Source organism: Staurois parvus, unplaced genomic scaffold (assembly GCF_062004578.1).
Source record: "Staurois parvus isolate SC_StPar_1 unplaced genomic scaffold, SC_StPar_1.0 ptg000748l, whole genome shotgun sequence".
Classification (NCBI taxonomy): domain Eukaryota; kingdom Metazoa; phylum Chordata; class Amphibia; order Anura; family Ranidae; genus Staurois; species Staurois parvus.
This window is the reverse complement of record NW_028318544.1, coordinates 1,222,721-1,247,329: the sequence shown is the minus strand read 5'-3', so window position 1 is coordinate 1,247,329 and position 24,609 is coordinate 1,222,721. Positions and strand designations below refer to the sequence as shown.

At 41.2% G+C, this 24,609-nt stretch overlaps 1 protein-coding gene and 1 pseudogene across 1 annotated transcript in view; both read left to right on the top strand.

Moving 5' to 3' along the window:
- COPS5 (COP9 signalosome subunit 5) overlaps positions 1 to 21,896 on the top strand; it is a 29,016-nt gene extending 7,120 nt beyond the window's left edge. The window contains exons 3-8 of the mRNA XM_089654271.1: positions 2,901 to 3,029; positions 6,411 to 6,476; positions 6,820 to 6,905; positions 8,482 to 8,593; positions 18,503 to 18,651; positions 21,581 to 21,896. Of these exons, the coding sequence (XP_089510397.1) occupies positions 2,901 to 3,029; positions 6,411 to 6,476; positions 6,820 to 6,905; positions 8,482 to 8,593; positions 18,503 to 18,651; positions 21,581 to 21,665 (627 nt within the window). The 3' untranslated portion in view covers positions 21,666 to 21,896. The remainder of the gene's footprint in view (positions 1 to 2,900; positions 3,030 to 6,410; positions 6,477 to 6,819; positions 6,906 to 8,481; positions 8,594 to 18,502; positions 18,652 to 21,580) is intronic.
- On the top strand, positions 487 to 1,690 carry LOC149445046 (uncharacterized; annotated as a pseudogene).
- Positions 21,897 to 24,609: the final 2,713 nt, after the last annotated feature.

The following is a 24,609-nucleotide window of genomic DNA, read 5'->3' as shown; positions in this document are numbered from 1 at the left end:
TTAAGCCCTTGATGCCGCATTCAAAATTAGCGGCATCACAGAACTGGATTTTTTTTCTGTGGGGCCGCTAATTTGCACACCTGTCTTTCTGCTGGGAGCGCATTGCATGGCACGCTCCCAGCGCAAAGACCGAGGTGTCACTGAGAGCCCTGGGTCTCATTCTAACGATCGGGACCTGGAACTTCCGATTCCAGGTCACCTGATCGCTGTGATAGCCTATGATGATCTTGCATGTTTCAAGACGCACGGACCTGGCTTTTGAGGATATGCGCATTCTGAAGGATGCAATGGATAAGAGGGCAGACTCACTCCTTAAAAAAGCATGGGACTCTTCTCTGACCAACCTCAAGCCGGCTATGGCCTCCACAGTGGTGGCAAGAAATTTTTTGCGTGTTGGTTAGAACAGCTCAGGGATCATGTCGAGGCAGGGACTTCAGAAAGGAGCTTTTGGAGTAGTTCCCGGTCCTTCTAAAAGCCGTGAAGTATATGGTTGATGCATCTGCTGAATCTATCAGAATGAAAACCAGGTCTTCAGCGTTGGTCAACTTGGCTAGGAGAGCCATCGGGCTCAAGACCTGGTCTGGAGACTCAGTTTCCAAGATGAAGTTATGTGGAATCCCCCTTTCTGGGGATCTGCTCTTCGATCCAGATCTGGAGTCAGTGTTGAATGGAACGACAGATAAGAAGAAGGCTTTCCCGTCAAAGTAAGAAGCAACCAGTCAAAGAATTTTCATCCTTTTTCACAAACCTGAAGAAATAAGGAACAGACCCAGATAAGAAGTTGGAGTGTCCAGAGAAACAGGTAAAGGAGGGGTACTCTTCAGACCCTCAGAGTGGCCGTCCAAGACCCAATGACATCTCTCCAAGTGGGAGGGAGGCTTCGGGCCTTCTCACTGTGAGAGGAAGCAACATCAAGTGCCTTCGTCAGAAATATTGTGTCTCAGAGGTACAGCCTGGAGTTCTCCTGGACCCCACCAACCAGATTTTGTGTGACCAGCCTCCCAAGGAGTCAGGTGATGGCCTCCGCAATGATGTCCCTTTTGAAGGAACTGATGCAGCAAGAGGTCATCATTCAGGTGCCAAGAGAACAAGAAGGCCAGGGGTTCTACTCGTACATCTTCTTAGTCAAAAGCCTTCAGGGAAGTTCCATCTAATATTGAAACCAATGCTACTGAGCAGGTCCATTTGGTGCAAGTACTTCTGCTTGGATACAATTTTTTCATTAAGGAAGCTGCTATACCTGGGTTGCTTCATGGCGACTATTGATCTGCGGGACGCTTATCTTCATATTTCGATTGCTTAATCTTCTCAGAAGTTCCTCTGACTGGCGGTCAATCTGGGATTGTCCATCTGGCATTTGCAGTTAAGAGCTCTACCCTCTGGCCTGTCATCTTCTCCAAGGGTGTTCACCAAAGTCATGGTGGAAGCATTAGAACCTCTGAGATTGAGAGGGATTTCGGTGGTGCCATACTTAGACAATCTACTCATGTTTGCAGATAACAGAATGCAGCTGCTGTTGGATCTTCAGATGACTCCGGCTCATCTAAGAAGCTTGGGATGGCTCTTAAATTTGGAAAAATCCAACCTGATTCCGGCCCAGAGAATAAGGTTCCTGGGTTATGTCATAGATTCCGTTCAACAGTGGATATTTCTTCCGGACGAAAAAATAGAAGGATCCAGTCGGCCTTGAAGCAGGTGTAATGCAACCTTTTGGAATCGATCAGAACAGCCATGTCAGTCCTGGGACTACTTACCACCGCCATCCCAGCAGTTCAGTGGGCCAGATTCCATACCGACATTCTGCGAAAGTGGACATATCGGGGATCCACTGGACACGCTTATAAGGATCACTCTAAAGGTAAAGAGGGCTCTTTGGTGGTGGTGAGATCCATCCAATTTAGAGAGGAGCCTGCCATGGTAATTTGCGAAGGCCGAACACTTAATGACAGACGTGAGTGCTTTGGGGTGGGGAGCCCACTTCGGAGATCAGTCGGCACAGGGTCTGTGGTCAAAGTGGAGGCGAAGCTGCAAAGCATGCAGGGAATCCAGGAAAGGTGGCCAGTAAACAGGCAAATCTCACAACGTGAAGGGTGACTTTTCAAGTAAACTCCTATTGGATTTTCAAAAATGATTTGCTTGTATGGCTAATAGAATACTGATGTTATAAAGTGAAAGTGTATGCTGTGATCATAGAACTCCTTTAATCATATACTTGCCTGCAGCATTGCCCGCTGATTTTCGTTATGGGGGCTGCCTAATGCCACAATTTCAGGCTGGTATTTTGAGAAATCCTCTGTGCTGTCTTGTATGGACCTCTGCATCTCCATTCACTAAAATGGAAGCTGGTCTGTCTGTTTTTGTCAGGCAGTGGTTGATTTTCCATTGAACTGAACAGAAGTCGAGACATCCATTCACTAGTATAGATTGGATTATTTCTGAATGCTTCACAGTGAACATTTACTTTGTTGGTATGTATATGTTATGCCCCAACTACTGGAGAAGGGCAAAAGAGGGAAGAAAAAGGTAAAAGCATACTTATCCTTTAAGGATAGGTTCAGGTTGGTGCAAAATGTTCCCAAAAATGTACAAATCTGCAATATTGGCCTTTTTTAAAGAGCTACTGTATCAATTATTTGTGGTTATTGTTGTCTACTAAAATGAGTATTGCTACATTTACAGTTGCAGAATACATTGGCTTTCATAATAGATTACAAACTAAATTTGATTTTCTAATTTAGAATAAAAAAACGGGCTATCTATTTTAATTATATGTTCAGATTTTAGTTTGCATTGCAGTGTTTAATTTCCACTTAAGTACTATATTTCAAGCTCATCAATTATTTAAGTGTGACAGTAGAGGGCAGTAGGCTCCTTTTTAAGTGTGTTCTTTATCTCTTCAGGTTGGCCGCCTTGAGAACGCCATTGGCTGGTACCACAGTCATCCAGGCTATGGCTGTTGGTTGTCTGGAATCGATGTCAGTACACAGATGCTTAATCAGCAATTTCAGGAACCGTTTGTTGCTGTTGTGGTGGGTATTATGGCCCATTTGCATAAACCTAATCATTAACATTTTAGGTGTCCGATAGCAATTTCATTGTTTCAGCCCTGTAACAGTCCTTTTTATTTATTTATGCGTTCTCTTTGTAGCAGTAACATGCATACAATTGATTTAAAAGAGTTCTTAAAGCAGTATTAAACCCAAAACAAAAAATAATATATTGCGGCTTACTAATCATTAGTGGTGACTACAATAGTTTTTCTTTTTTTAGGGTTTTTTTTATTTACTCTGTTTTGTCCAGGCCAGTAACACACGTCCTGTCTTAGGGTGCCTACACTCTGGATGTAGGAGTGACAGAGATGCCTTTTGGACCGCAGCATTGTCAGTCTAGAGCAGTGGTTCTCAACCTTCCTAATGCTGCGACCCTTTTAATACAGTTCCTCATGTTGTGGTGACCCCCAACCATAAAATTATTTTTATTGCTATTTCATAACTGTAATTTTGCTGCTATTATGAATCGTAATGTAAATATCTGATATGCAGGATGTATTTTCAATAGTTCCTTCTGTGAGTGTACGAGAACATTTTTGCGCCTGTCCCTTTTGGATATTTTTGCATGAACTGTCATGACCAGTCCTCGACAGCGGAGTACTAACGATCAGATTATCAGAAAGCGTTTTCGTTTTGCGCCCTGGTTAATCGACTGAAGGAATTTGAAGGGAACGGAAGTTAATCTGATTGCCAATTGAAATTGATAGTAAAATTGAAGTGTGTATGGCCAGTATCCCCCCCTTCCCCCCAGGGATATCAGCCCTCTCCCACACCAAGTCGTCTGTCCTGAGACTCCTTGTATGACCCCGGAAAGTTTGGGATTTGTGGTCGCTGTGTACTTCCCTCTAGCGGGCCGTGTGCCCCGGTGCCAGCCCTCGTACAAGTGCTGTGAGGAGAAGCCTCCATGGGAGGTGAGCGGCTGTAGGGCATAAGCTCTGCGAGTAACCAGATCCCCCCCTCCCCAGAGACAAAGGGGGGCCCGCCACACATCTATCCAGCTGCTGTGAGCAGCTGCCTGCCCGGGGAAACATGCAGGTGCTAGGGCCGCTCATAACGCACAGGGAAGAGGGAGCGGGCCAGTCAATGTGGTGGTGTTAGTTCAGCGTGAGAGGCACGCAGCAATCCGGGAGTGCAGGACACCCTGCCGAGCCCCTCCGGCCGCCCTCACCACTACCTCATAGAGTCTATCTGCATGTGGGCGGACCCGCCTGGAGACAGATAGAGGAGCGGTGTCTCGGTTCCTAAGACCATTGGAAATATGTGTTTTCTGATGGTCTTAGGTGACCCCTGTGGAAAGGTCATGCAACCCCCAAAAGGGGTCGCTACCCACAGGTTGAGAACCGCTGGTCTAGAGGGAGGAAAGTGTTAGATGCTCTAGCAGATTTAAGACACTGATAAATTGAAGCCAAACTCCAGATCAGACCTTTTAGGTTACAGCAACCGTTGTTCCTTTTGGGAGCTGACCATTTTAAGCACCCCTGTCAGTGCTAAATGGGTTGTCTGGACCCTCTAACTGCTACATCTGCAGGACAGCTTGTTCTGTTGAAACACAATAGACTTATCAGCAGGATCGCGGGTGATAATAAAAAGAGCCTAACAAAGAAAACTAATGTAGCCATCACATCTAAGAATTTGGTAAGCTGCAATTTAATATTTACTTTTGGATTTAATACTGCTTTAAATTCTGTTTATTTTTACTCCTTTTGAAATCTATTCACCCTCAATTGTAGAGTAATTGTCTTGTGTGGGAATGAAGCTATATTTTAGTAGAAACCTTTTTTGTTTAGTTTTTGCACTTACAGTACACATACAAACAGGGCTGCTGTTAGAAACCACAGGGCCCCCTCAAAACAAAACACAGTTTACCATGCTTCAGTTACGAATTAACACAATGAGTGATTGGTACCGATCACTTATTGTGTTCACGAAAGGAAGGGGCTGGTAAATGTGACATATTTACCGGGCCCTTCCCTCAGCCTCCATCCTAAAGGATCCTATTGCGGCACTGCAGTTGCCGGGTGGCCCACCGGGTGCGGCGGGGAGGGAAGTTACTGGAACCGATCCCATGTATGGTTCTCTCTGCAGCAGATGAAAAGCCAGCAAGAGGAGAAGAAGCCAGCTTCCTTCTGCTGCAGAGAGAGCAATACAGGGGATCGATTCCAGTAATTGCCCCCCCCTTCGCGCCAGTCACCCTCCCTGCCCCCAAATCTGATTCGCTCAGCTGCCTGGGCCCCATACAGGCGGACTGGTGGTACCCCCTTATCCACTGCCCTGCATGCAAAACAAATAGCAAGCCTCAATTGTTACTTTACATTGTCCTATGTCTTAAAATGTATGTTTTCCTTCTTATGTGGTGCTTTGTCAGCTTCTTTGAGTGAGTGTCACAGCCTGACAAAATGGAGCACAGGTTCACGTTAAGGAACGTTATACAGCCTACAATATAAGGCATCACATGCAGCCACACATCCGATGGTTACCTGTGGCTAAAATGAGATGACTGTTCCTGGATGCAGTGGGGTTGATTCACTAAAACTGGAGAGTGCAGAATCTGGTGCAGCTCTGCATAGAAACCAATCGGCTTCCAGTTTTTTTTTTTTTTTTTTTTGTCAAAGCTTATTTGAACAAGCTGAAGTTAGAAGCTGTATAACTACTTTTTGCACAGCTGCACCAGATTTTGCACTCTCCAGTTTTCGTAAGGCTCCATTCACACCTGTGTGACTTCAAAATTGTGTGATTTTTTTTTTTTTTTTTTTTTTTTTTTTCTTTAGTTTTTTTTTTTTTTTTTTGTTTATTTGCTTTTTGTTGTTTTTTTTTATTGCAACTTGATGCAACGGCACAGCTTTGATGCGAGGAAGATTGCTTGTGCTGTATAAAGTCCCGCACAAGTCACATGTATAAAATTCAGGTACAACTTTCATGCTACTTTGGAGGGTTTACATTGAAGTCTTTGGCCCTCAATTCTCATGAGAGTTGGACTAAAGTAGTGCAGGAACTGCTTTCAAGTCGTTGCAACTTGAAGTCGCACGGATATGAATGGTACTCATTGGGAAACAAGGGGTTCGACTTGTCATGTGACTTTGGACCCCAAAGTCACATGACAAGTCACATAAGTGTGAATGGGCTCTAAATCTACTGGATTTGTACAGGCTTCTCAGCCGCAGCTACCTGCAACCACCTGTGATCCCAGCTGTAAGAATCTGGGCATGTGAGTGAGGCCCAAAACCGGAGTTGTAAGTTAGTTACATGAAAGGGGAAGTAAACCAGGACCACTTTTAGTGATGCGACATGTGTATGTTATTTTGCACAAACAGATGAGCTTTTCAGTTTACCAGGTCCTGCTCTTCTTGTTTGTTCTTTCAGATTGACCCAACCAGAACTATATCTGCAGGGAAAGTTAACCTTGGGGCTTTCAGAACTTACCCAAAGGTAATTTAATTACAAATAGTATGTTTTATTTTTCTTTTCTTAGTATGGGTATAATTTATATCTCTTTACTAGAGATGGCACTATTAGACTTTATGAAAAAATATATCCATTTATGCTTTGTGATCCCTGCTTCTATCTGTATGCAAATATTTCACTTTCTTTTTTTCTTCTTTTCTAATCTACAGTCTGTATGTATGACTACATTTTTGTCTTCTTTCTCCTCTTTGTATTTTTCAATATGTAATATGTCATGCATTTCTAAATTAAGCCTGCTTTCTTGTGATTTTATTATATGTGGTCTTTTTATTTAAAACACAAATGTTGCGTTATCTACAACTATCAGGGGTACAAACCGCCAGATGAAGGACCCTCAGAGTACCAGACTATTCCTTTAAACAAAATAGAAGACTTTGGTGTGCATTGTAAACAGTGAGTATCTACATTTTTTTTTTTAATTTTCCTAAGCCTACTGAGGAAGTGTGTGTGTGTGTGTGTGTGTGTGTGTGTTTAAAGCGGTTCTAAAGGCTCAATGTTTTTTTTTACCTTTTATGTATTCTATGCATGAAGGTAAAAAACCTGTGTGTGGCAGCCCCCTCCAATCCAACGAAGTTCTTGACAGTCTCTGCTGTCTGGGGATTCTTCCTCCTCATTGGCCCGTTCCCTCCCACTGCCGTCATCCACAGCCAGTGAAGCCAATAAGGAGAAAGAAGGGGGTGGTGCCGAGCCACAGCTCTATATCTTATGGATGCATAGACTAGCAGTGCAGGGAAAAGCATGCAGCGGTACCCCCAGGGCTAGTGGCTTTCTCTGGGGGCACTGCTTGAGGAGGAGAAGCCAGGAGCACCAGAGGGGAGCTGCAAAGAAGAGGATCGGGGCTGCTCTGTGCAAAATCACTGCACAGAGCAGGTAAGTATAGACATGTTTGTTAGCTTTAGTGTCACTTTAACCACTTCAGCTCCAGAAGATTTTACCCCCTTCCTGACCAGGCCATTTTTTGCTATTTAGCCCTGCACTACTTTAACTGTTAATTACACAGTCATGCAACGCTGTACCCATATGAAGTTGTATATCTTTTCTCACACAAATAGAGCTTTATTTTCTATCATATAAACAAAAAAAGACAGAAAATTTTGTGTTTTTTGGTTTTTTTTTGTTTTGTTTTTTTTTAGCTTTCTGTTATAAAACATATACAATTTAAAAAATCTAATTTCTACATATAATTACGTAAAAATGTATTCTGCTACATGTCTTTGGTTGAAAAAAAAAAAAAAAATCACAATAACGTTATATTAATTAGTATGCATGAAAGTTATAGTGTCTACAAACATTGTTATATATACTGGTAGTGTGTGTGTGTAATGGCGGTTATCAGCAATTTTATAGTAGGACTGTGATAGTGTGGCGGGTAATCTGAAACAAACTGATGCTGGGTGGGAACTGACTAACTGCCACTGATCTCACCAGTGACATTAATACAGTGATCAGTGCTAATGTACACTGTCATTGTACTAATGACACTGGCTGGGTAGGGGTTAACATTTAGAGACAATCAAAAGATTAACTGTGTGTAATTTGTGCTGTTTTTACTGAGCAGTGTGGTGGTCTTTACTCCCTGCTTGCAGAGAGAAAAAAAAACACGGCACATTGCTGCCATCTGTAGAGAGCCCTGCTGTCATTCACTCACCTGATCAGCGGGTCCTGGCCATAAATCATTGGCCGCGACCCGCTGAACAGCTTGTGCTGTAGCAAATGACAGCACAGGCTGGGAGGCAGGCACGCGCGCCCTACCTGGAAATCTTAGATCATGTGCCTTTATGTGATCTGGTGCAGGAGAGCTGCCGGCCCGCAGTAAATCTGCATGAGCATGTTTGCATGTGGTTAATATAAAATGTGGTTTTCCCATGCATATGTGTTCATGAACAAAATACTGTTACTTTGTGCTTTATTATCTGCCTTTGCATTAATTTCTTAGGTAGCTGATAAGCATTTTGATTGTTTTAATTAGGTATTATGCACTGGAGGTCACGTATTTCAAGTCCTCTCTTGACCGAAAATTGCTAGAGCTTTTGTGGAATAAGTACTGGGTGAATACATTGAGCTCCTCCAGCCTCCTTACTGTAAGTATCCATCATGATATACCCATTGAGTCATTAACTAGAAAGTCCCTTGACCAGATTTTGAAACTTTTAATAGGTTATTTCTTGCAAAAACTGTCTTCTACACACAAAGGAAGAGGGAAAGGGGGCTACTCCATTATACAGAAGTATTATATTTTAACTCCCTGATTAGTGTATGCACATACGTAAGCTCGCTTCCTCCACTGGGCCACGTATTTCACTGACCGCTCCGGGTCTTTTACCAACTATCATGAGTTGGGAGGACTGGCTCGCAATCACATGATCACTGTGACTGGCTACCACAGTGATCAATAATTGTACTGCCCACCCCTGTACTCTTTCTCCTCTTGAATGGACAAAAAGATACAATGAGGGTAATTTACGAAGGCTGGAGCAAATAGGTTTTCATCTGATCCAGATTCTATCAGTTTCTGCCTTTAATTTTAAAGCTAAACCGAACAAGCAGAAGTTATGTTTTAGTATATTTACCCCCCCCCCCTTCGCCCCTGCATTAGCACATTATGAAATATTTGCTTTAAAACTAAGCCCTCCAGCAGCAGTGCGCTCTCACTGCTGATAGGGCTGTCTTCTTCACCCAGCATTCCTTCTGGATTTGTGGACTCCAGCTGTTTGAATGGCTGAGCCACAATTATGTCACTCCCACGCATGCGCACAGGAGCCACAGCATAGAGCTCGACCTTACTGGCTGCAGAGACCGTGAATATCTCCTAAACTATGTACATGGGAGATATTTAGGTAGCTTTATTATAAGCTTACCTGTAGGTACAAGTATCCCAGCTGTGTTGACTGCCACTTTAAGGTTAGGGTCAGTGTGATTTTTAGGTAGGATAAAAAAAAGCAAAATGGTGCACTGTTGTTTCAGGGACCTACTATATGAACATGAGGTATTGGTGCTATCACCAGTAGAACTTATTTTCTTTGCTGGTGTGTTATGGTAATGGCAAGAAAAAATAAAAATACAGGTAAACAAAAAAAAAAATTCCCTATTTTCTTTCTTTTCATAATCAAAAAAATAATTCAGGAGATATCCAATAACATCACCAAATGAAAGCCCAGTTTTGTCCTGGGGAAAAAAAACAAATTCATCTGTATACACTAAGCAGGTGCACAGATGTGTACAGTTTTCTTTTGTTTTGTTTTTTTGTTTTTTTTACTAATGCATACTAAAGACTTGTTTTAATGTTTGTCCTTTAATGTGGACCTTTAGGCATTAAATAAAGGGCGAACATGCAGGATTTTTAATGCAGAACAGACCTGCTTTGTGCATTAAAGCTACCTATCTACTGGTCCACTCCTGTACAGTGAGCTGCGCAGGCCTGGCTCGCTGTACAGCTTTGGCGATGCCGTATTTGACGGAACTCCTGCGCATGCGCAGGAGTGACGTAATCCTGCCCGGCCAATTATGGCAGCTGGCATTCTGGACCTGGAAGCTGACCGCCCGAAGATGTCAGTGGCCAGATGGGGAGCTCTGGGGCAGCGCGGAATCGGAGATGAGTATAGTTCCACTTTAACCACTTGCACTCCTGAGGATTTACCCCCCCTTAATGACCAGACCTCTTTTTGCTACTCGGCGCTGCACCTAATTCAACTGATAATTGCGCGGTCATACAATGCTGCACCCAAATGAAATTTACGTCCTTTTTTTCACACAAATAGAGCTTTCTTTCAGGTGGTATTTGATCACCTGTGCGCTTTTTATTTTTCACGCTATAAACAAAAAAAGACTGAAAATTTCGAAGAAAAACAATATTTTTTACTTTCAGCTATAAAAAATATATAGTAAACTCAAAATTAGTTATAAATTTAGGCCAAAATGTATTCTGCTACATGTTTTTGGTAAAAAAAAAATCCCAATAAGTGTATATTTATTGCTTTGTGTGAAAGTTATAGCGTCTACAAACTATGGTATAGATACTGCAATTTACGCCATTTTTTTGCTATACAGAGCTGTGCTAGTTTAACGGACAATTGCGTAGTCATGCAATACAGTACATAAATGAAATTTATGTCCTTTTTTTCACACAAATAGAGCTTTCTTTTGGTGGTATTTGATCACCTGTGCGCTTTTTATTTTTGCCGCTATAAACAAAAAATTTTTGAAGAAAAATTTTTTGAAAAAAAAACAAAACAATTTTCTCATTTTGGTCATAACAAATATCCAAAAAAACGAAAACTTTGTCATAAATTTAGGCCAAAATGTATTCTTCTACATGTTTTTGGTAAAAAAAAATCCCAATAAGTGTATATTTATTGCTTTGTGTGAAAGTTTTATAGAGTCTACAAACTATGGTATAGATAATGGAACTTACACAGCTTTTACTTTCTGACTGCTCATCACATGTCTTGAGGTGCTAAAATACCAGGATAGTACAAACACCCCCAAATGACCCCTTTTCGGAAAGTAGACACCCTAAGCTATCTGCTGAGAGGCATATTGAGTCCATGTAAGATTTATTTTTTCCAAAGGTTTCTGGAAAAAAACTTTTTTTTTTTACACAAAGTTGTCATTTAAATGATTTATTTCTCGCACAAGCCGTGGGTATTTGTGGAATTACACCCCAAAATACATTCTGCTACTTCTACCGAGTATGGGGATACCACATGTGTGGGACTTTTTGGGAGCCTAGCCACATACAGGAGCCTGAAATCCAATGATCACTTTGAAAGCCTGAAGGTGCGTAACTTCCTCATTTCACTTCCTCAATACCTATCACAGTTTCGAAGGCCCTGACATGCCAGGATAGCACCAAACCCCCCCAAATGACCCCTTTCTGGAAAGTAGACACCCCAAGGAATTTAAGAAGAGGCATAATGAGTATTTTGCAGATTTCATTTTTCTCATAAGGTTTTGAAATAGAAAAAATATGTTTTTGTTTTTTTTCTTCATTTTCCAGAAACTTGTGGCAACAAATGAGATCTGCAAAATACTCACCATGCTTCTTATCAAATTCCTTGGGGTGTCTACTTTCCAAAAAGGGGTCATTTGGGGGGGGGGGGGGTTGGTGATATCCTGGCATTTCAAGGCCTCCGAAACTGTGATAGGTAGTCAGGAAGTGTGATGAGGAAATGAAGCCCTTTAAAAGCCTGAAGGTGCTTATTGGATTTTGGGGTCCTGTACTTTCCTAGACTGCCAAAACGTCTCTCACATGTGGTACCCCCATACTTGGGAGAAGTAGTAGAATGTATTTTGGGGATTAATTCCACATATACCCATGACGTGTGACCAATAAATCATTTAAGTGACAATTTTGTGTAAAAGAAAAAAAAAAAAAAATAATAATTTTTTTTGTCTTTCCAAAAAATTGTGCTAAAAAAAATTAATTCCTCTATTGATTTGCTCAGCGCTTTACAATAGAATGGGAGACAACACAGAATACAGTTCAATACAAGAGGGTTAGGAGGGCCTGATCCTGGGAGCTTACAATCTAATAGATATGTGACAGACCAAGATGTACTAGACCGCTGGTGCTCGCTAGTTCACCAAAAGGTAGAGCGGCACTAGTACTGGCATTCTGCTGCATATGAGAGTCATCAAAATTTACTGACAAGTGCTAACAGAGATCAGGCCTGATTCTGCAAACACTGCAGTTTTGTGTGCAATGTATCAAGTGACAGGGACCTACTGACACTGCACTTGCTGGGGGAGAAGGGGGGGTAAGCGTAGGGGCTAAACGCAGGTACTGGCACGTGGCGGGGCTGATCCTGCTAACGCTGCGTTTTTGGGGACGTTATATTAATGTGAACGTTGTTATAGTGCTGACCTGATCAAAGATATTGATCCATTCAGACGCTATACTAGCAATGGAGGATTATTGTGCATGAGCGTGTTCCTGGCAATCAAGGGGTTAAATGTGATGACTGGTGTACTAACGGGCAATCTGACGCCATCTGGGAGGGGTGTGAAAACCATGGGAGCGCAAATTGTGTGTGTGTATGTATGTATATGTGTGTGTGTGTGTGTGTGTGTGTGTGTGATTTTTGCGCACCCATGCCGCCCTGTAGCAGTATTTCTGCTATAGGGTGGTCAGGAAGCGGTTACAGAAGAGGTTTGTGTTACGGCGCTGCATTACTTTAACTGCCAATTGCGTGGTCATGCAACACTGCACCCAAATTAAACTTAAGTCCTTTTTTTTTTCCCACAAATTGAGCTTTCTTTCGGTGGTATTTGATCGCCTGTGTGTTTTTTATTTTTTGTGCTATAAAAAGAAAAGGCTGACAATTTTAAGGAAAAAAAACAATATTTTGGACTTTTTGCTATAAAACATGTCCAGTAAAAAAAATTTAAAAAATCAAACTTCGTCATACATTTTGGCCAAAATGCATTCTGCGACATGTCTTTGCTAAAAAAAAAACCCAATACGTGTAAATTAATTGGTTTACGTGAAAGTTATAGCGTTTGGCGGGAAAGATACTGGGATTTTTTTATATTAATAATGGCGGCGATCAGCGACTTATGGCAGGACTGCGGCGGACATTCTGACACTGGGGGGAACTGACTTGGGGTCACTGACATCCCCAGTGACACCAATACAGTGATCAGTGCAAAAAAAAAAAACACTGACACTGTACTAATGGCACTGGGGAGGAAGGGGTTAACTTTTTTATTCAATGAAAGGCTTAACTGTGTGAGGGGGAGTGTTTTTAACACGGGGGGGCGAGGGGGTGTACTGCATGGGAACATGCTGATCCCGAGAGATAAACTCTTCTCTCTGGATCAGCATTTCAGGAGCTGACAGGGAACTGACAGAAAGCAGAGCTACTGCAGCTGTGCTCTCTTCAGTGATTGCCACTAATCGCCGGGACACGGCCGGTAATGACCGGCCATGACCCGGCGACTGAAACCCACGGCCGCAATCAGTGGGACAGCTAGGGCAGTGGCACGCCTCGCGTGCGCCCCCTACCTGTTTTGCAAAATCACGTTTTAAAACGTGGTTTTGCACAGCCGTGCTGACCTGCCACCGTATTTCTACAGTAGCTGGTCGACACGTGGTAAAGGGGATGCTGTCGGGATGATATGAGAGCTGCCATTGACCTAAAGGTAAAAGCTCCAGAGCCATCATCATGATCTATGCTTCATCAGCTGACTGAGCAGAAATACATATTTATTTATTTATTTTTCCCCTCTCAAAATGAAACACATAGCTAAACATGCCAAAGATGTTGCTACCCAATATCCATGTTACTGGGTTCACTGTCGATGTATACCTGTTTGTTGTGTTAAAAACATACAGTACTATAACATAATTAAAATAGTTTGACCTTGTCTGAATTTTAGTTTCTGCAGAAGGCTTTTACACTGAGATGCTGCATTTGACAAGTTACATTTTTTTTTAGCCACAGAGCGGGGGAGGAAGTACATTTCCCTAGACACACATACATGTATGTTCTCATAGTAGAGGCTTTCATTGTATTTAATTTTGCACAGGCAGATCATTTTGTCACTGTTGCAGCTAATTATTATTGACCTTGGTTGTAACTTGAACCAGAGATTAAGTATATGGATGAATGGCACAAATATGGTTCTATATTTGTTATATTAGATTGTAAGCTCTTAAGGAGCAGGGCCCTCTGATTCCTCCTTTATTGAATTGTATTGTGACTGTACTGTCTGCCCTCATATTGTAAAGCGCTGCGCAAACTGTTGGTGCTATACAAATCCTATATTATAATAATATTTTGTTGTTGGGAAAGGTAGTAGAGGATGGTGCCATCATTTCACTAGCTGGGAAACCTTCCTGGATATTCAGTATCAGTCTTCTAGTGTTGCTTTTCTTTTTTTTCTTTTTTTGGCAGAACCCAGATTTTGTTTTTAACACAAGGCCCTTTTATGTGTACTAAATAGTCTGCCAGATCACCTTGCCATGATTGCATCGACAGTTATCTTGTAACTTCTTGAAACAGATAAAAAAGTTTCCACCAGGCTCAGTGTAGATTCTGTTTTTGTGAATGGTGCTGTCATTCTTGTATTATATCTCTGTGATGCTAGTGTACAGTCCCAGCATGCATGTGTCCTGATGCTTGCATTGTCCATTTAGTAATGGTACACCACAGAAGAAATAATAGAATAATAAGAAAGCTAAATGAAGTGCACAGATCAACACTGTTATCTGTATGCATAAAGTACCATCATTTAACAATGTCACTCTTTTCTGTTCTGCCACCAGAAAGAGTGTGTTAATTGGTGTATAATCTCCACAATGTGTTGTCCTATATGTGAATCACACAGTTCTGCTCTGATCAAATCTACATGGTCATGTTTTATATAAAAGTAGAAAAGTCCAGTGCTGATAAATGTACTCCAGACCAGCACTTGGAGTGAGTGGAGTGACATGAAATCAATAAAACTGCAAAGTCCCATGCCCTTGCTGTTGTATGTTGTTCAGCTGAGTAAAGTTGAAACCACCCCAAATGGCAGTTTAATATGGCCATTCTCCTATTAACCAATTGATTTCTCATTGAGATAGAGGACACTGGATTCCCTTGTATGAATTTACATTGGCATGATTTCTCCTTTTTCTGATGACATTTGTTATAACTGTTTATAGGAATAGGCCATTGGAGCACATTCATACTTGGAACTGATTTACCCCAGAGACTGTGCACTTTCTATTTGAGCTTTCTTCTGTATGGTCTTGTCTATGCAGACTGAAAATTGACGTTTTCTGGAGTAGATTACATTTGCCCTATTCCAGAATGTTCTTGTATGTAGTAATGATATCATTCTCCTCTGTGTCCCTGTGTCTACTAATTCTCCCTCCAGGCTTTTGTGGTTCCAACACTTCACCAGAGAGATCTTGAGACAAGTGTTGTGTTATATTATTGCTTCAGCATGCTGCCCCCCCCACCCTTATTCCACACAAATTGGCCCTGAACTGAAATGTGAAGGGAGGTGAACACAATCTAATTATGATCAGGGCGGTAAAAAAATAATCGTTCTCTTCTTGCATATGGTTGGATATATGTGTTCACTTCATTGCTTTTCTCTTTACTAAACCACAGTGGTTGACTTTTAAAAACAATGGCCACCAATGGTCAAAACCGCAAAAAGACATACCTGTAAAAAAAAAAAAAAAAAAAAGAAGAAAAGTCTTGGAGGCTAACTGCACCTTTTGCAACATGTTACACCCCTATTTAGGATGTAACCTGTTGCTAAGCAAAGCCTTACACACGTGCTCCCCTTCTTCCCCTACCTCACAGGGATCTGTGCGTGAACTACAAGTCCTGTCTGCCTTTGGGGGGAAATTCTCCTTGGAAGTAGAAAAGCAGTAATCACCACACTCATAGTCCATTGACACATCCTCTAGTTCTCCAACTGAAAGCCTATACCTCAGAATGGGCAGGGAACTGGAGGAAGATTCTGTAGGGCCAAGCATTGCATTCGGGAAGCATTGCATTCGTGATCCAATCATCACCTATTTGTCCTGCAAAAATGTTTTTTTCAACCTTAAAGGGGAACTTCAGTCCCTACCCTCTTCTAGGTTCAGACAGTCCATCCCCAAGGATGCATGCCATGCCTACCCACTGGCTACTGTTTGTAGTCTCCCGGAATTTATGATCTGCATATCCCAAGAAGCTACAAGAGTAGGTACATGCCTTTTTAGCCTTGGCAAGCATGGCTGCGGAGGGGGGGACTTCAGTTAATAGAGTGTCCACTTTAACAGTACATGCATGCTGTTTTATTATATGTCATTTGTAAAGTTGTTCTTGTTTTGGTGTGAAACCTTTATGCAAGGCAGTGCATTCAGCATCCTTGTTAAATGAATGTTGTGACAACATTTGTTCCAGCAAAAGCCACCTAGAATGTAGTTTGTGATGTAATGCTGGTCATACACACAAAGAATGGATCATAGATCCAATCATTTCCAACATGTTTTCACTGAAAAACAGTTGTGACATTGTGGTTGAATTTGATTAGCATGGGCGTTTGGCCTTTTTTCTTTTTATATTGTCAGATGTTATTCTAGAAATACACTGAGCTGAAGGAGAGCAGCAAAGCACAATCACATGCTCCCATGTCTTCAGGTTATCTTGATCAGTTTGGTAGTCTGTTTTAGGGCTACTGGGAATATGTGAGGTCACAAGGCAACTTATTAAGTGCAAAATAAAGTCTTCCTGTATGTGCCTAGACTAGTCACTGATCGGTTTTAATGACAGGTATTATGTGAACTGTAAAAAAAAAATTAGGGAAAGTTCCAGCTTCTCCATAAATTAAACATTCTATGCATTGTGTGTGTGTTTATGGGCCAGTGGCTGCGTCCCCCAGCCGTAAGGGCTGGTAAACACTGCTAATCCCTTTCTGCTCTCCTGCATACCCCTCTTACTGTTCTATATTGCACAGTCTTGTTATGAGCAGGCAAACCAAACAAAATTAGAGATTTACGAAAAAGGCAAATGGTTTGCTAAAACTTTGAGGCGGGGCAGCAGTATTGGGACTTGTTTATCAAGGCTGTTGTGGTCACTGCAAATAGTTTTAGGCTTGAAGAGTGATTGGATCACATATCTTGCTCAGACTGATACTTGTTAAACAGTGTGTGTTTAGCTATGCTTTCTAACACTCCTAATGTGCATTAATGTCTATATAAACATACTATGGCTACCAAACATGTATAACCTGTGAATCCCATCCTTGCTGTTATGCACAGATAATAAAAAAAAAATTGACATTAGACAGACCTAATGAAGTTTTAAACCCCTTCATACTATCATTACTGATTTCATATTCAGCTTTCATGCCTAACTTAAATTTATTACTCTCATACCTAAAATTATATTGAAGCCAGAGGATCATTAACAGCCAGAAACTAATATTTTAGTAGATCACCAGTGGCAGGCTATACATTTCTTTGATAAGACGTTTCATTAAAAGTTTAACTGTGGGCAAAATAAGAGTCTCCCTGTAACAACATATCTTTACACGTTGATCCTGCCAGAAAGTCTGTTTATTATTATTATACAGGATTTATATAGCCCCAACGGTTGGCTCAGCGCTTTACAATATTACGGGAGACAATACAGTTCAATACAAGAGGGATTTCATTCTGTACTTCTTTCAACAGGGTGGCAAGATGATCTCTTCTGCAGTGAAGTTGCACAGCAGCATTGTCACCTGGACAGGGTAGTCTTGGGTTGGCTTTACACTTACGGGTTCCAGTAATGTGCACAGTACTGTAGCATGCACAAAATAGTGCGTTGTGGTGCCGTTCAATCTGAATGGCACCTAAATGCACTAAGGAAATGGACTTGCATTGTAGGTATTTTTGGTCAGTTTAAGAGCCCTTTGACACGAAAAGCAATAAATGTTGACATTTACCAAACATTCACTGTAGGTGAATCATCCAGTGCATGTGTTTTAAATGACTTAATAACCACCAGTGAATGTTTGATGAAGTCACTTTCACTGCTTTTATAAATCCATCCTTTACTTTTTAATGGAAAAATTAAAGCCTAACTTCAGGTGTCATGCTTTAAGCAGTTACAACAAAAGATTTTTTTTTTTTCCTTTTGAAAAGAAGGTTTAAACATGTAAATGTAAATAAATTAACACCCCCATAAATGTATATTGTTCAAACCCCTGTAACCTTCACTTTGCTGGACACATTGATCTGCATGTAAATGTGAAGAACCGTATAAAAAAGCCTGTGTGGAGAAAAAGCAAATGCAATTCATATACCCATATAGTTACCAGAATTTACTTTTTTGGTGCTATAGTGGTCCTTTTAATGCAGTAAAATGGGGAGTAAATTTTTTTTTTTTAATGCTAGGAATTCCGATTAAGCAAGGTGGAGTTGCTTTAGGTTGTACGATTCAGAGGATTACTATTTACCTGAAAGGTTTGTTCCCATCTTTTGTTGCATGTCTGCTTATCCTAATGCTTGTTCTCTTTTCCAGAATGCTGACTACACAACAGGACAGGTTTTTGACTTGTCTGAGAAACTAGAGCAATCAGAAGCCCAGCTTGGCCGTGGCAGTTTTATGCTGGGATTAGAAACGCACGATAGGAAATCTGAAGACAAACTAGCCAAAGCTACAAGAGACAGGTAATCAATTTTTTTTCTTAGCAAAATCACCTTTTTATCCCAGTTACAGTGGATTTGTGAGCACCAATTAAAAGTACCACCTGAAAATGACAAGGAACCTCTGTAAATGACAAGCAACATTTGTTTTAATTAATGGCTGCCTCTGGTGACAGCAGGCAACAGGTACACTTTTAGAGCAGTTGTTCGCCAACATTTTTTCTCTCCAGGGTCTAACCTGGCTGATTTAAGTACAGTGGATATGAAGTGTCTACACACCCCTGTCAAAATGTCAGGGGTCTGTGATGGAAAAAATGGAGAGAGATAAATAATTTCAGAACCTTTTCCACCTTTTTAATGTGACATATAAACTGTACAACTCAATTGAAAAACAAACTGAAATAGGAGTCAGTACACACCTGCCATCATTTTTAAAGTGCCTCTGATTAACCCCAAATAAATTTCAGCAGTTCTAGTAGGTCTTTCCTGACTTTTTTTTTTTTTTAGTCACTTCTTACAGCAAAAGCCATGGTCCGCAGAGAGCTTCCAAAGCATCAGAGGGATCTCATTGTTAAAAGATATCAGTCAGGAGAAGGGTACAAAAGAATTTCCAAGGCATTAGATATACCATGGAACATAGTGAAGACAGTCGTCATCAAGTGGAGAAAATATGGCACAACACTGACATTGCCAAAAACTGGACATTCCTCCAAAATTGATGAAAAGATGAGAAGAAAACTGGTCTGGGAGGCTGCTGAGAGGCCTACAGCAACATTAAAGGCGCTGCAAGAATATCTGGCAAGTACCGGCTGTGTGGTACATGTGACAACAATCTCCCGTATTCTTCATATGTCTGGGCTATGGGGTAGAGTGGCAAGACGGGAGCCTTTTCTTATGAAGAAAAACATCCAAGCCTGGCTAAATTTTGCAAAAACACGTCTGAAGTCTCCCAAAAGCATGTGGGAAAATGTGTTATGGTCTGATGAAACAAGGTTGAACTTTTAGGCCATATTTCCAAAAGATATGTTTGGCACAAAAACAACAATGCACATCACCAAAAGAACACCATACCAGCAGTGAAGCATGGTGGCAGCTTCATGCTTTGGGGCTGTTTTTTCTTCAGCTGAAACTTGGGCCTTAGTCAAGGTAGAGGGAATTATGAACAGTTCCAAATACCAGTCAATATTGGCACAAAACCTTCAGGCTTTTGCTAGAAAGCTGAACATGAAGAGAAACTTCATCTTTCAGCATGACAACGACCCAAAGCAGACATCCAAATCAACAAAGAAATGGCTTCACCAGAAGAAGATGAAAGTTTTGGAATGGCCCAGCCAGAGACCAGACCTAAATCCAATCGAAAATCTGTGGGGTGATCTAAAGAGGGCTGTGCACAGGAGATGCCCTCACAATCTGACAGATTTGGAGTGTTTTTGCATGGCAGAGTGGGCAAATATTGCCAAGTCAAGATGTGCCATGCTGATAGACTCCTACCCAAAAAGACTGAGTGCTGTAATAAAATCAAAAGGTGCATCAATAAAGTATTAGTGTAAGGGTGTGCACACTTATGCAACCATATTATTTTAGTTTTTTAATTTTTACTTCCCTCCACCTAAACGATTTCAGTTTCTTATTCAACTGAGTTGTACAGTTTATAGGTCACATTAAAGGTGGAAAAAGTCCTGAAATTATCTATCTTTGTCTCATTTTTTTTTACATCACAGAAGCCTGACATTTTAACAGGGGTCTGTAGACTTTGTATATCCTCTGTGTGTCTCTCCTTGCAGCAGCTGAAAAGTTGGCTTCTCCTCCTCTCCCTCCTGCCAGCTTTCAGCTGCTACAGGGAGAGACTCACAAGGGACCGGTTCCTGTAATTGTGGCCCCCATGTACCTCCTCTTCCCCTGCAGCGCTGCCGCATTCAGGAGAATGGGGGAAGGGGCTGGTAAATGTCATATTTACTGGCCCTTTCTTTTTGTGACTGAAAACTGTGTTCATTCATAACTGAAGCAAAGTACACTGACATTTTTACTGAACGGCAGGAGCATAGCTATCACTATACTTTCGGCACGCCTGCGCTGGACCTTCTAGTCTCAACTGAGTCACCCAAACACATAAAATACAAAGCCTCCTTTGAATGGACAGTGGAGGGGAGGGGCTGGCAGAGCTGCTGCTGTGTGAGGAAGCAAAGTCTCTCTGGTCAGAGCTTCGGGAGTGTAGCAATAGCTGTACTCATGGTGCTCCGTAAAACTGTCGGTTTTAAATAAGAGATAAATTCATGAGGAGGCAAGTGCCTTGTTAGACTTAACCCATAGTAAGCTACCACATTTTAGAAAGTGGCTGGATTCCTTCCTTTAGCCCTCAGTGGTGAAGTCCATCTCACAGATTTGAGAACCAGCGCTTTAAGGAATGCTGTATAAGTAACCAGGACAGGCATTAGTTGTACATTTCTGAGCAGCAAATCAGTGGATATTCTTATATCTGTACAGTGCTGTCAGTGAATAATTTTGTTGTATTTTTTTTAACTTCACTGAAGTCATAATTGGGCCTTCTATAAAAAAAGGGGGAGGCAACTTAAACTGATATTACTTGATGAAGCTCTGTGCATGTAGAATATCCATCAATTTAGGTGAACCTTCACTGAAATAGGACTGATCTATAGTAAACCAGGAATTGCCTTTGGGCACAAGCTGGAAAAACCTTCTCATTACAAAAAGAAAAAAACATATCAAATTGTGAATTTTCAAGCTTGATTCCCCACAATCATTATGTTAAATACAGCCCTTCCCAGGCTTCCCCATGCGACCATTCTAGGACCTGTCAATTGGCCATTCAGACTTTGAATGCTGAAGTAAGGGAAGGGAGGGGAATGTCATATTTAGAAGTTTTAGGCTTTGTGTCATGTTCCCTCACTTTCATTTCATTTTATATCTAATGATTTTACTTCTTGCTTTTCAGCTGTAAAACAACAATCGAAGCAATCCATGGCTTGATGTCACAAGTGATTAAAGATAAACTCTTTAATCAAATAAACACTTCATAGGCATTTAACTCTTTGTAAGAATCCTTTATTCTCTGGCTCGTTCTCAGCTGTTTGTTGTGTTTTTATAAGTTGCTTCTTTTATGCGGAAGCTGTACAATGTCACCAGGTAGCACTTATTTTCCTTGATCACAAAATGGAAAGCATAGGACCTTTTTATTGCAACTTTTCAGCAATAACAGCATTGTAAACTTTGTTGCTTTCTGGGTGAATAAAGCCACTTTTTAAAATGTATGAGGTTCTGTGTATTTTAGCTTTTAAATTGTTACAGCATATCTGTAGTAAAATTTTATATTAATTTACACATTGAATTTCAATAATTTCTAGCATACTCCTATTACTGTGAACAATCATGACGTTTGTAAAGATTCCCCTACATACAATGTACTTTTTATTAGATTATAAGGCCTTGTTCATATGACCGTCCGTTTGTGAAACAGCTGTGTAAAACATTTTTATGAAAAGCAGCAAACAACTTTGTTAAAGCCGCCTTCAGCTTCAATATGGGGAGAATAAACACAAATCCTAAAGCGGAACGGAATATGAAAAAGTCAAGTGGAGGGCAAAGGACTAGTCATCAGTGTTGCCTGTGGTCTCTCTGCAGCTAATTTTACTGACCTTGTTCTTGCATGGTGTGTCTATGTGGAGGCAGCCATCTTGATAGAAGCAGTCCTTTGCTTCCTCTTGTTAGGGGCTCCAGCACAGAGAACAGTGAGCAGTAATGACATTACCAAAAAACTAGCAGTCAGAGGCAGCAGTGCCTTAGAACTCACACTGCATGTATACAACTGAGATTGTAGGTACAGGAGTTCCTTGAAACACTTACATTCTAGGAAGTGGTCTGCTATTTTTCAGAAGGAATTGCGTACTGATGGTCATTTTTGTTTAAGGATACTGCTTAGGTACATATAACATTTCTAAATGCCCCACAACACTACAAATATTTTCTTTTAGGCTCAAATTCCAGAAGCCAAAGAAACTCCCTTTTTTTTTTTTTTCTTTTTTTTTTCTTCATCCCCTCACCCTGTGCCCCTGTGCAAGTATCAGAAGCAGATTCTCCCTTACTTGAAAATTTTGAGGACATAGATTTTGTAGCAGAGGATTTTCCTTCACCTGTAGCTTATGAGGTACAGGCTATGACATGGTGCCAAATGTTTTACGCTGTGGACACAGTAATTAATGTGGTGCATGCTTGCTTTTGACTTAAAGCAACTGATTCCTCACAGCCAAAAGAGATCCTTATGGGTACTAAGTTTGCCATGTAACCACCTCAAGTAAGGGGCACATGGAAGGGGATTGCACAGGACAAACAAGATTTCCCAGCACACTTACCAGCTATAAATAATTAATCCCCACAACCTAAATGGGTAACAGCACTGCCCAAACACATGTATTAACAAAATAAGACTAACCAAGAACTTCAGTTCATGAATAAACTCAATAATCCGAAATGGTCAGTGCTCTGTGCCAGGTCCATCCACCACAAACAATAAGTGATAATAATGTGCTCCAAAGGTTCTTCTCCAAGAACCAGATGACTCTAGAGAAGACAGACTCCACGGAAAAACACTGCACTAACAGGAAAGTGTTGATCCCTAGTGTTAGGAAGTGAGTCAATATAGTGCTCCATATTGAATCTTGGTTCCGTGTAGCTCTGTTCCTTTAAATAGCCTTCATCCATCTTCTGGATGCCATTATCACATGCCCCTCCAATCAACTCAAAGTAATTTAATCCAAATTCCATACAGTAGAGAGAGCGTAGAAGTTCCACATAGTGAAAAGTACTGTTTATTTTAGTTTAAAATTGGTAAAAATGCAATTCTGATGCAGTAAAATGATCTAGAGCTGATGCGTAGCTGGCTCCTGAGGACATTGATTTTGGAGATGAAGTGCATAGAAATGAAGTTCCAGTTGTCGTCCTATCCAATGACCTAAGGTGCATGGTGGCCATCTTTTTTAGGAAAAAAAGCCTTTTTCAACTACTTCAAGGATAGATCAGAGTCTCCAACCTTTCTAAACAAAGGGCCGGTTTATGGTGTGTCAGACTTTAGGAGGGCCAGACTGTGGCCAGCTGGAGTAGAAATTGCCCCAGTGTCAGCGGGAGTAGATAATGTCTCAGTCTTGGTGCTCAGTGGGAGTAAAAAAAAAATTATATATATTTGTTGTCTGTGGGAGAAATAGTGCCTTGTGTCAGCGTGAGGAACAGTGCCCCAAGAACCACATCCAGGGAAGCAAAGGGCTGCATTTGGCCCACGGGCCACAGTATGGAGACCACTGTTATAGATGATTCGACAGCATTGTAAGTGTTTCCCCACACCAAATCCAGTGAGCAAGCTCTACATGATTGGCTACCACCTGAATTTATAGCTACATTTTGAAGCGAGATGCATGTGGAGGGACATTGCCCAGCACACTTTCCAGCTAGTCTGCAAAAAAACAAAAACAAAATTGCACTGTCTAACAGTTTACAAACTGCCTCTCCTAAGGCTCCTTTGTAAAATGCATCCCTCACTTTTAAATTTGAGAGTTTGCAAATTAAGTTTTTAGCCTAAACACCTTATTTGCTTGTCCAGCTGCCAGAGATTTATGTCCTAACAAAAATGAATCTACAGTGCAAATAGCTTGTAAATCTGGGTGAATGCAGGGAGGCACAGGTGCGTGCAATTGCGTGCCCTTTGATACTGAAGTTCTCAACCATAACCTAGTGATTTGACTTCAGCAATCTAAGGAATGTAACATATACACAGTGCAGCAGTTTGTGGTATGTCATTACAGTGGCGGTAGTCAGCGCAGTAGGGTATTGGTGCAACATCAGTGTTTACTTACCTGCTGGTCCATTGCCTCCTCAAAAGACATCATTACTGTCTCTCCCAGAACTGAAGGTGTCACTGTCTCTGGGCAAGCAGTTTTGGGTGGATCAATCCACCTGCACGTGCCTGTGTTGACA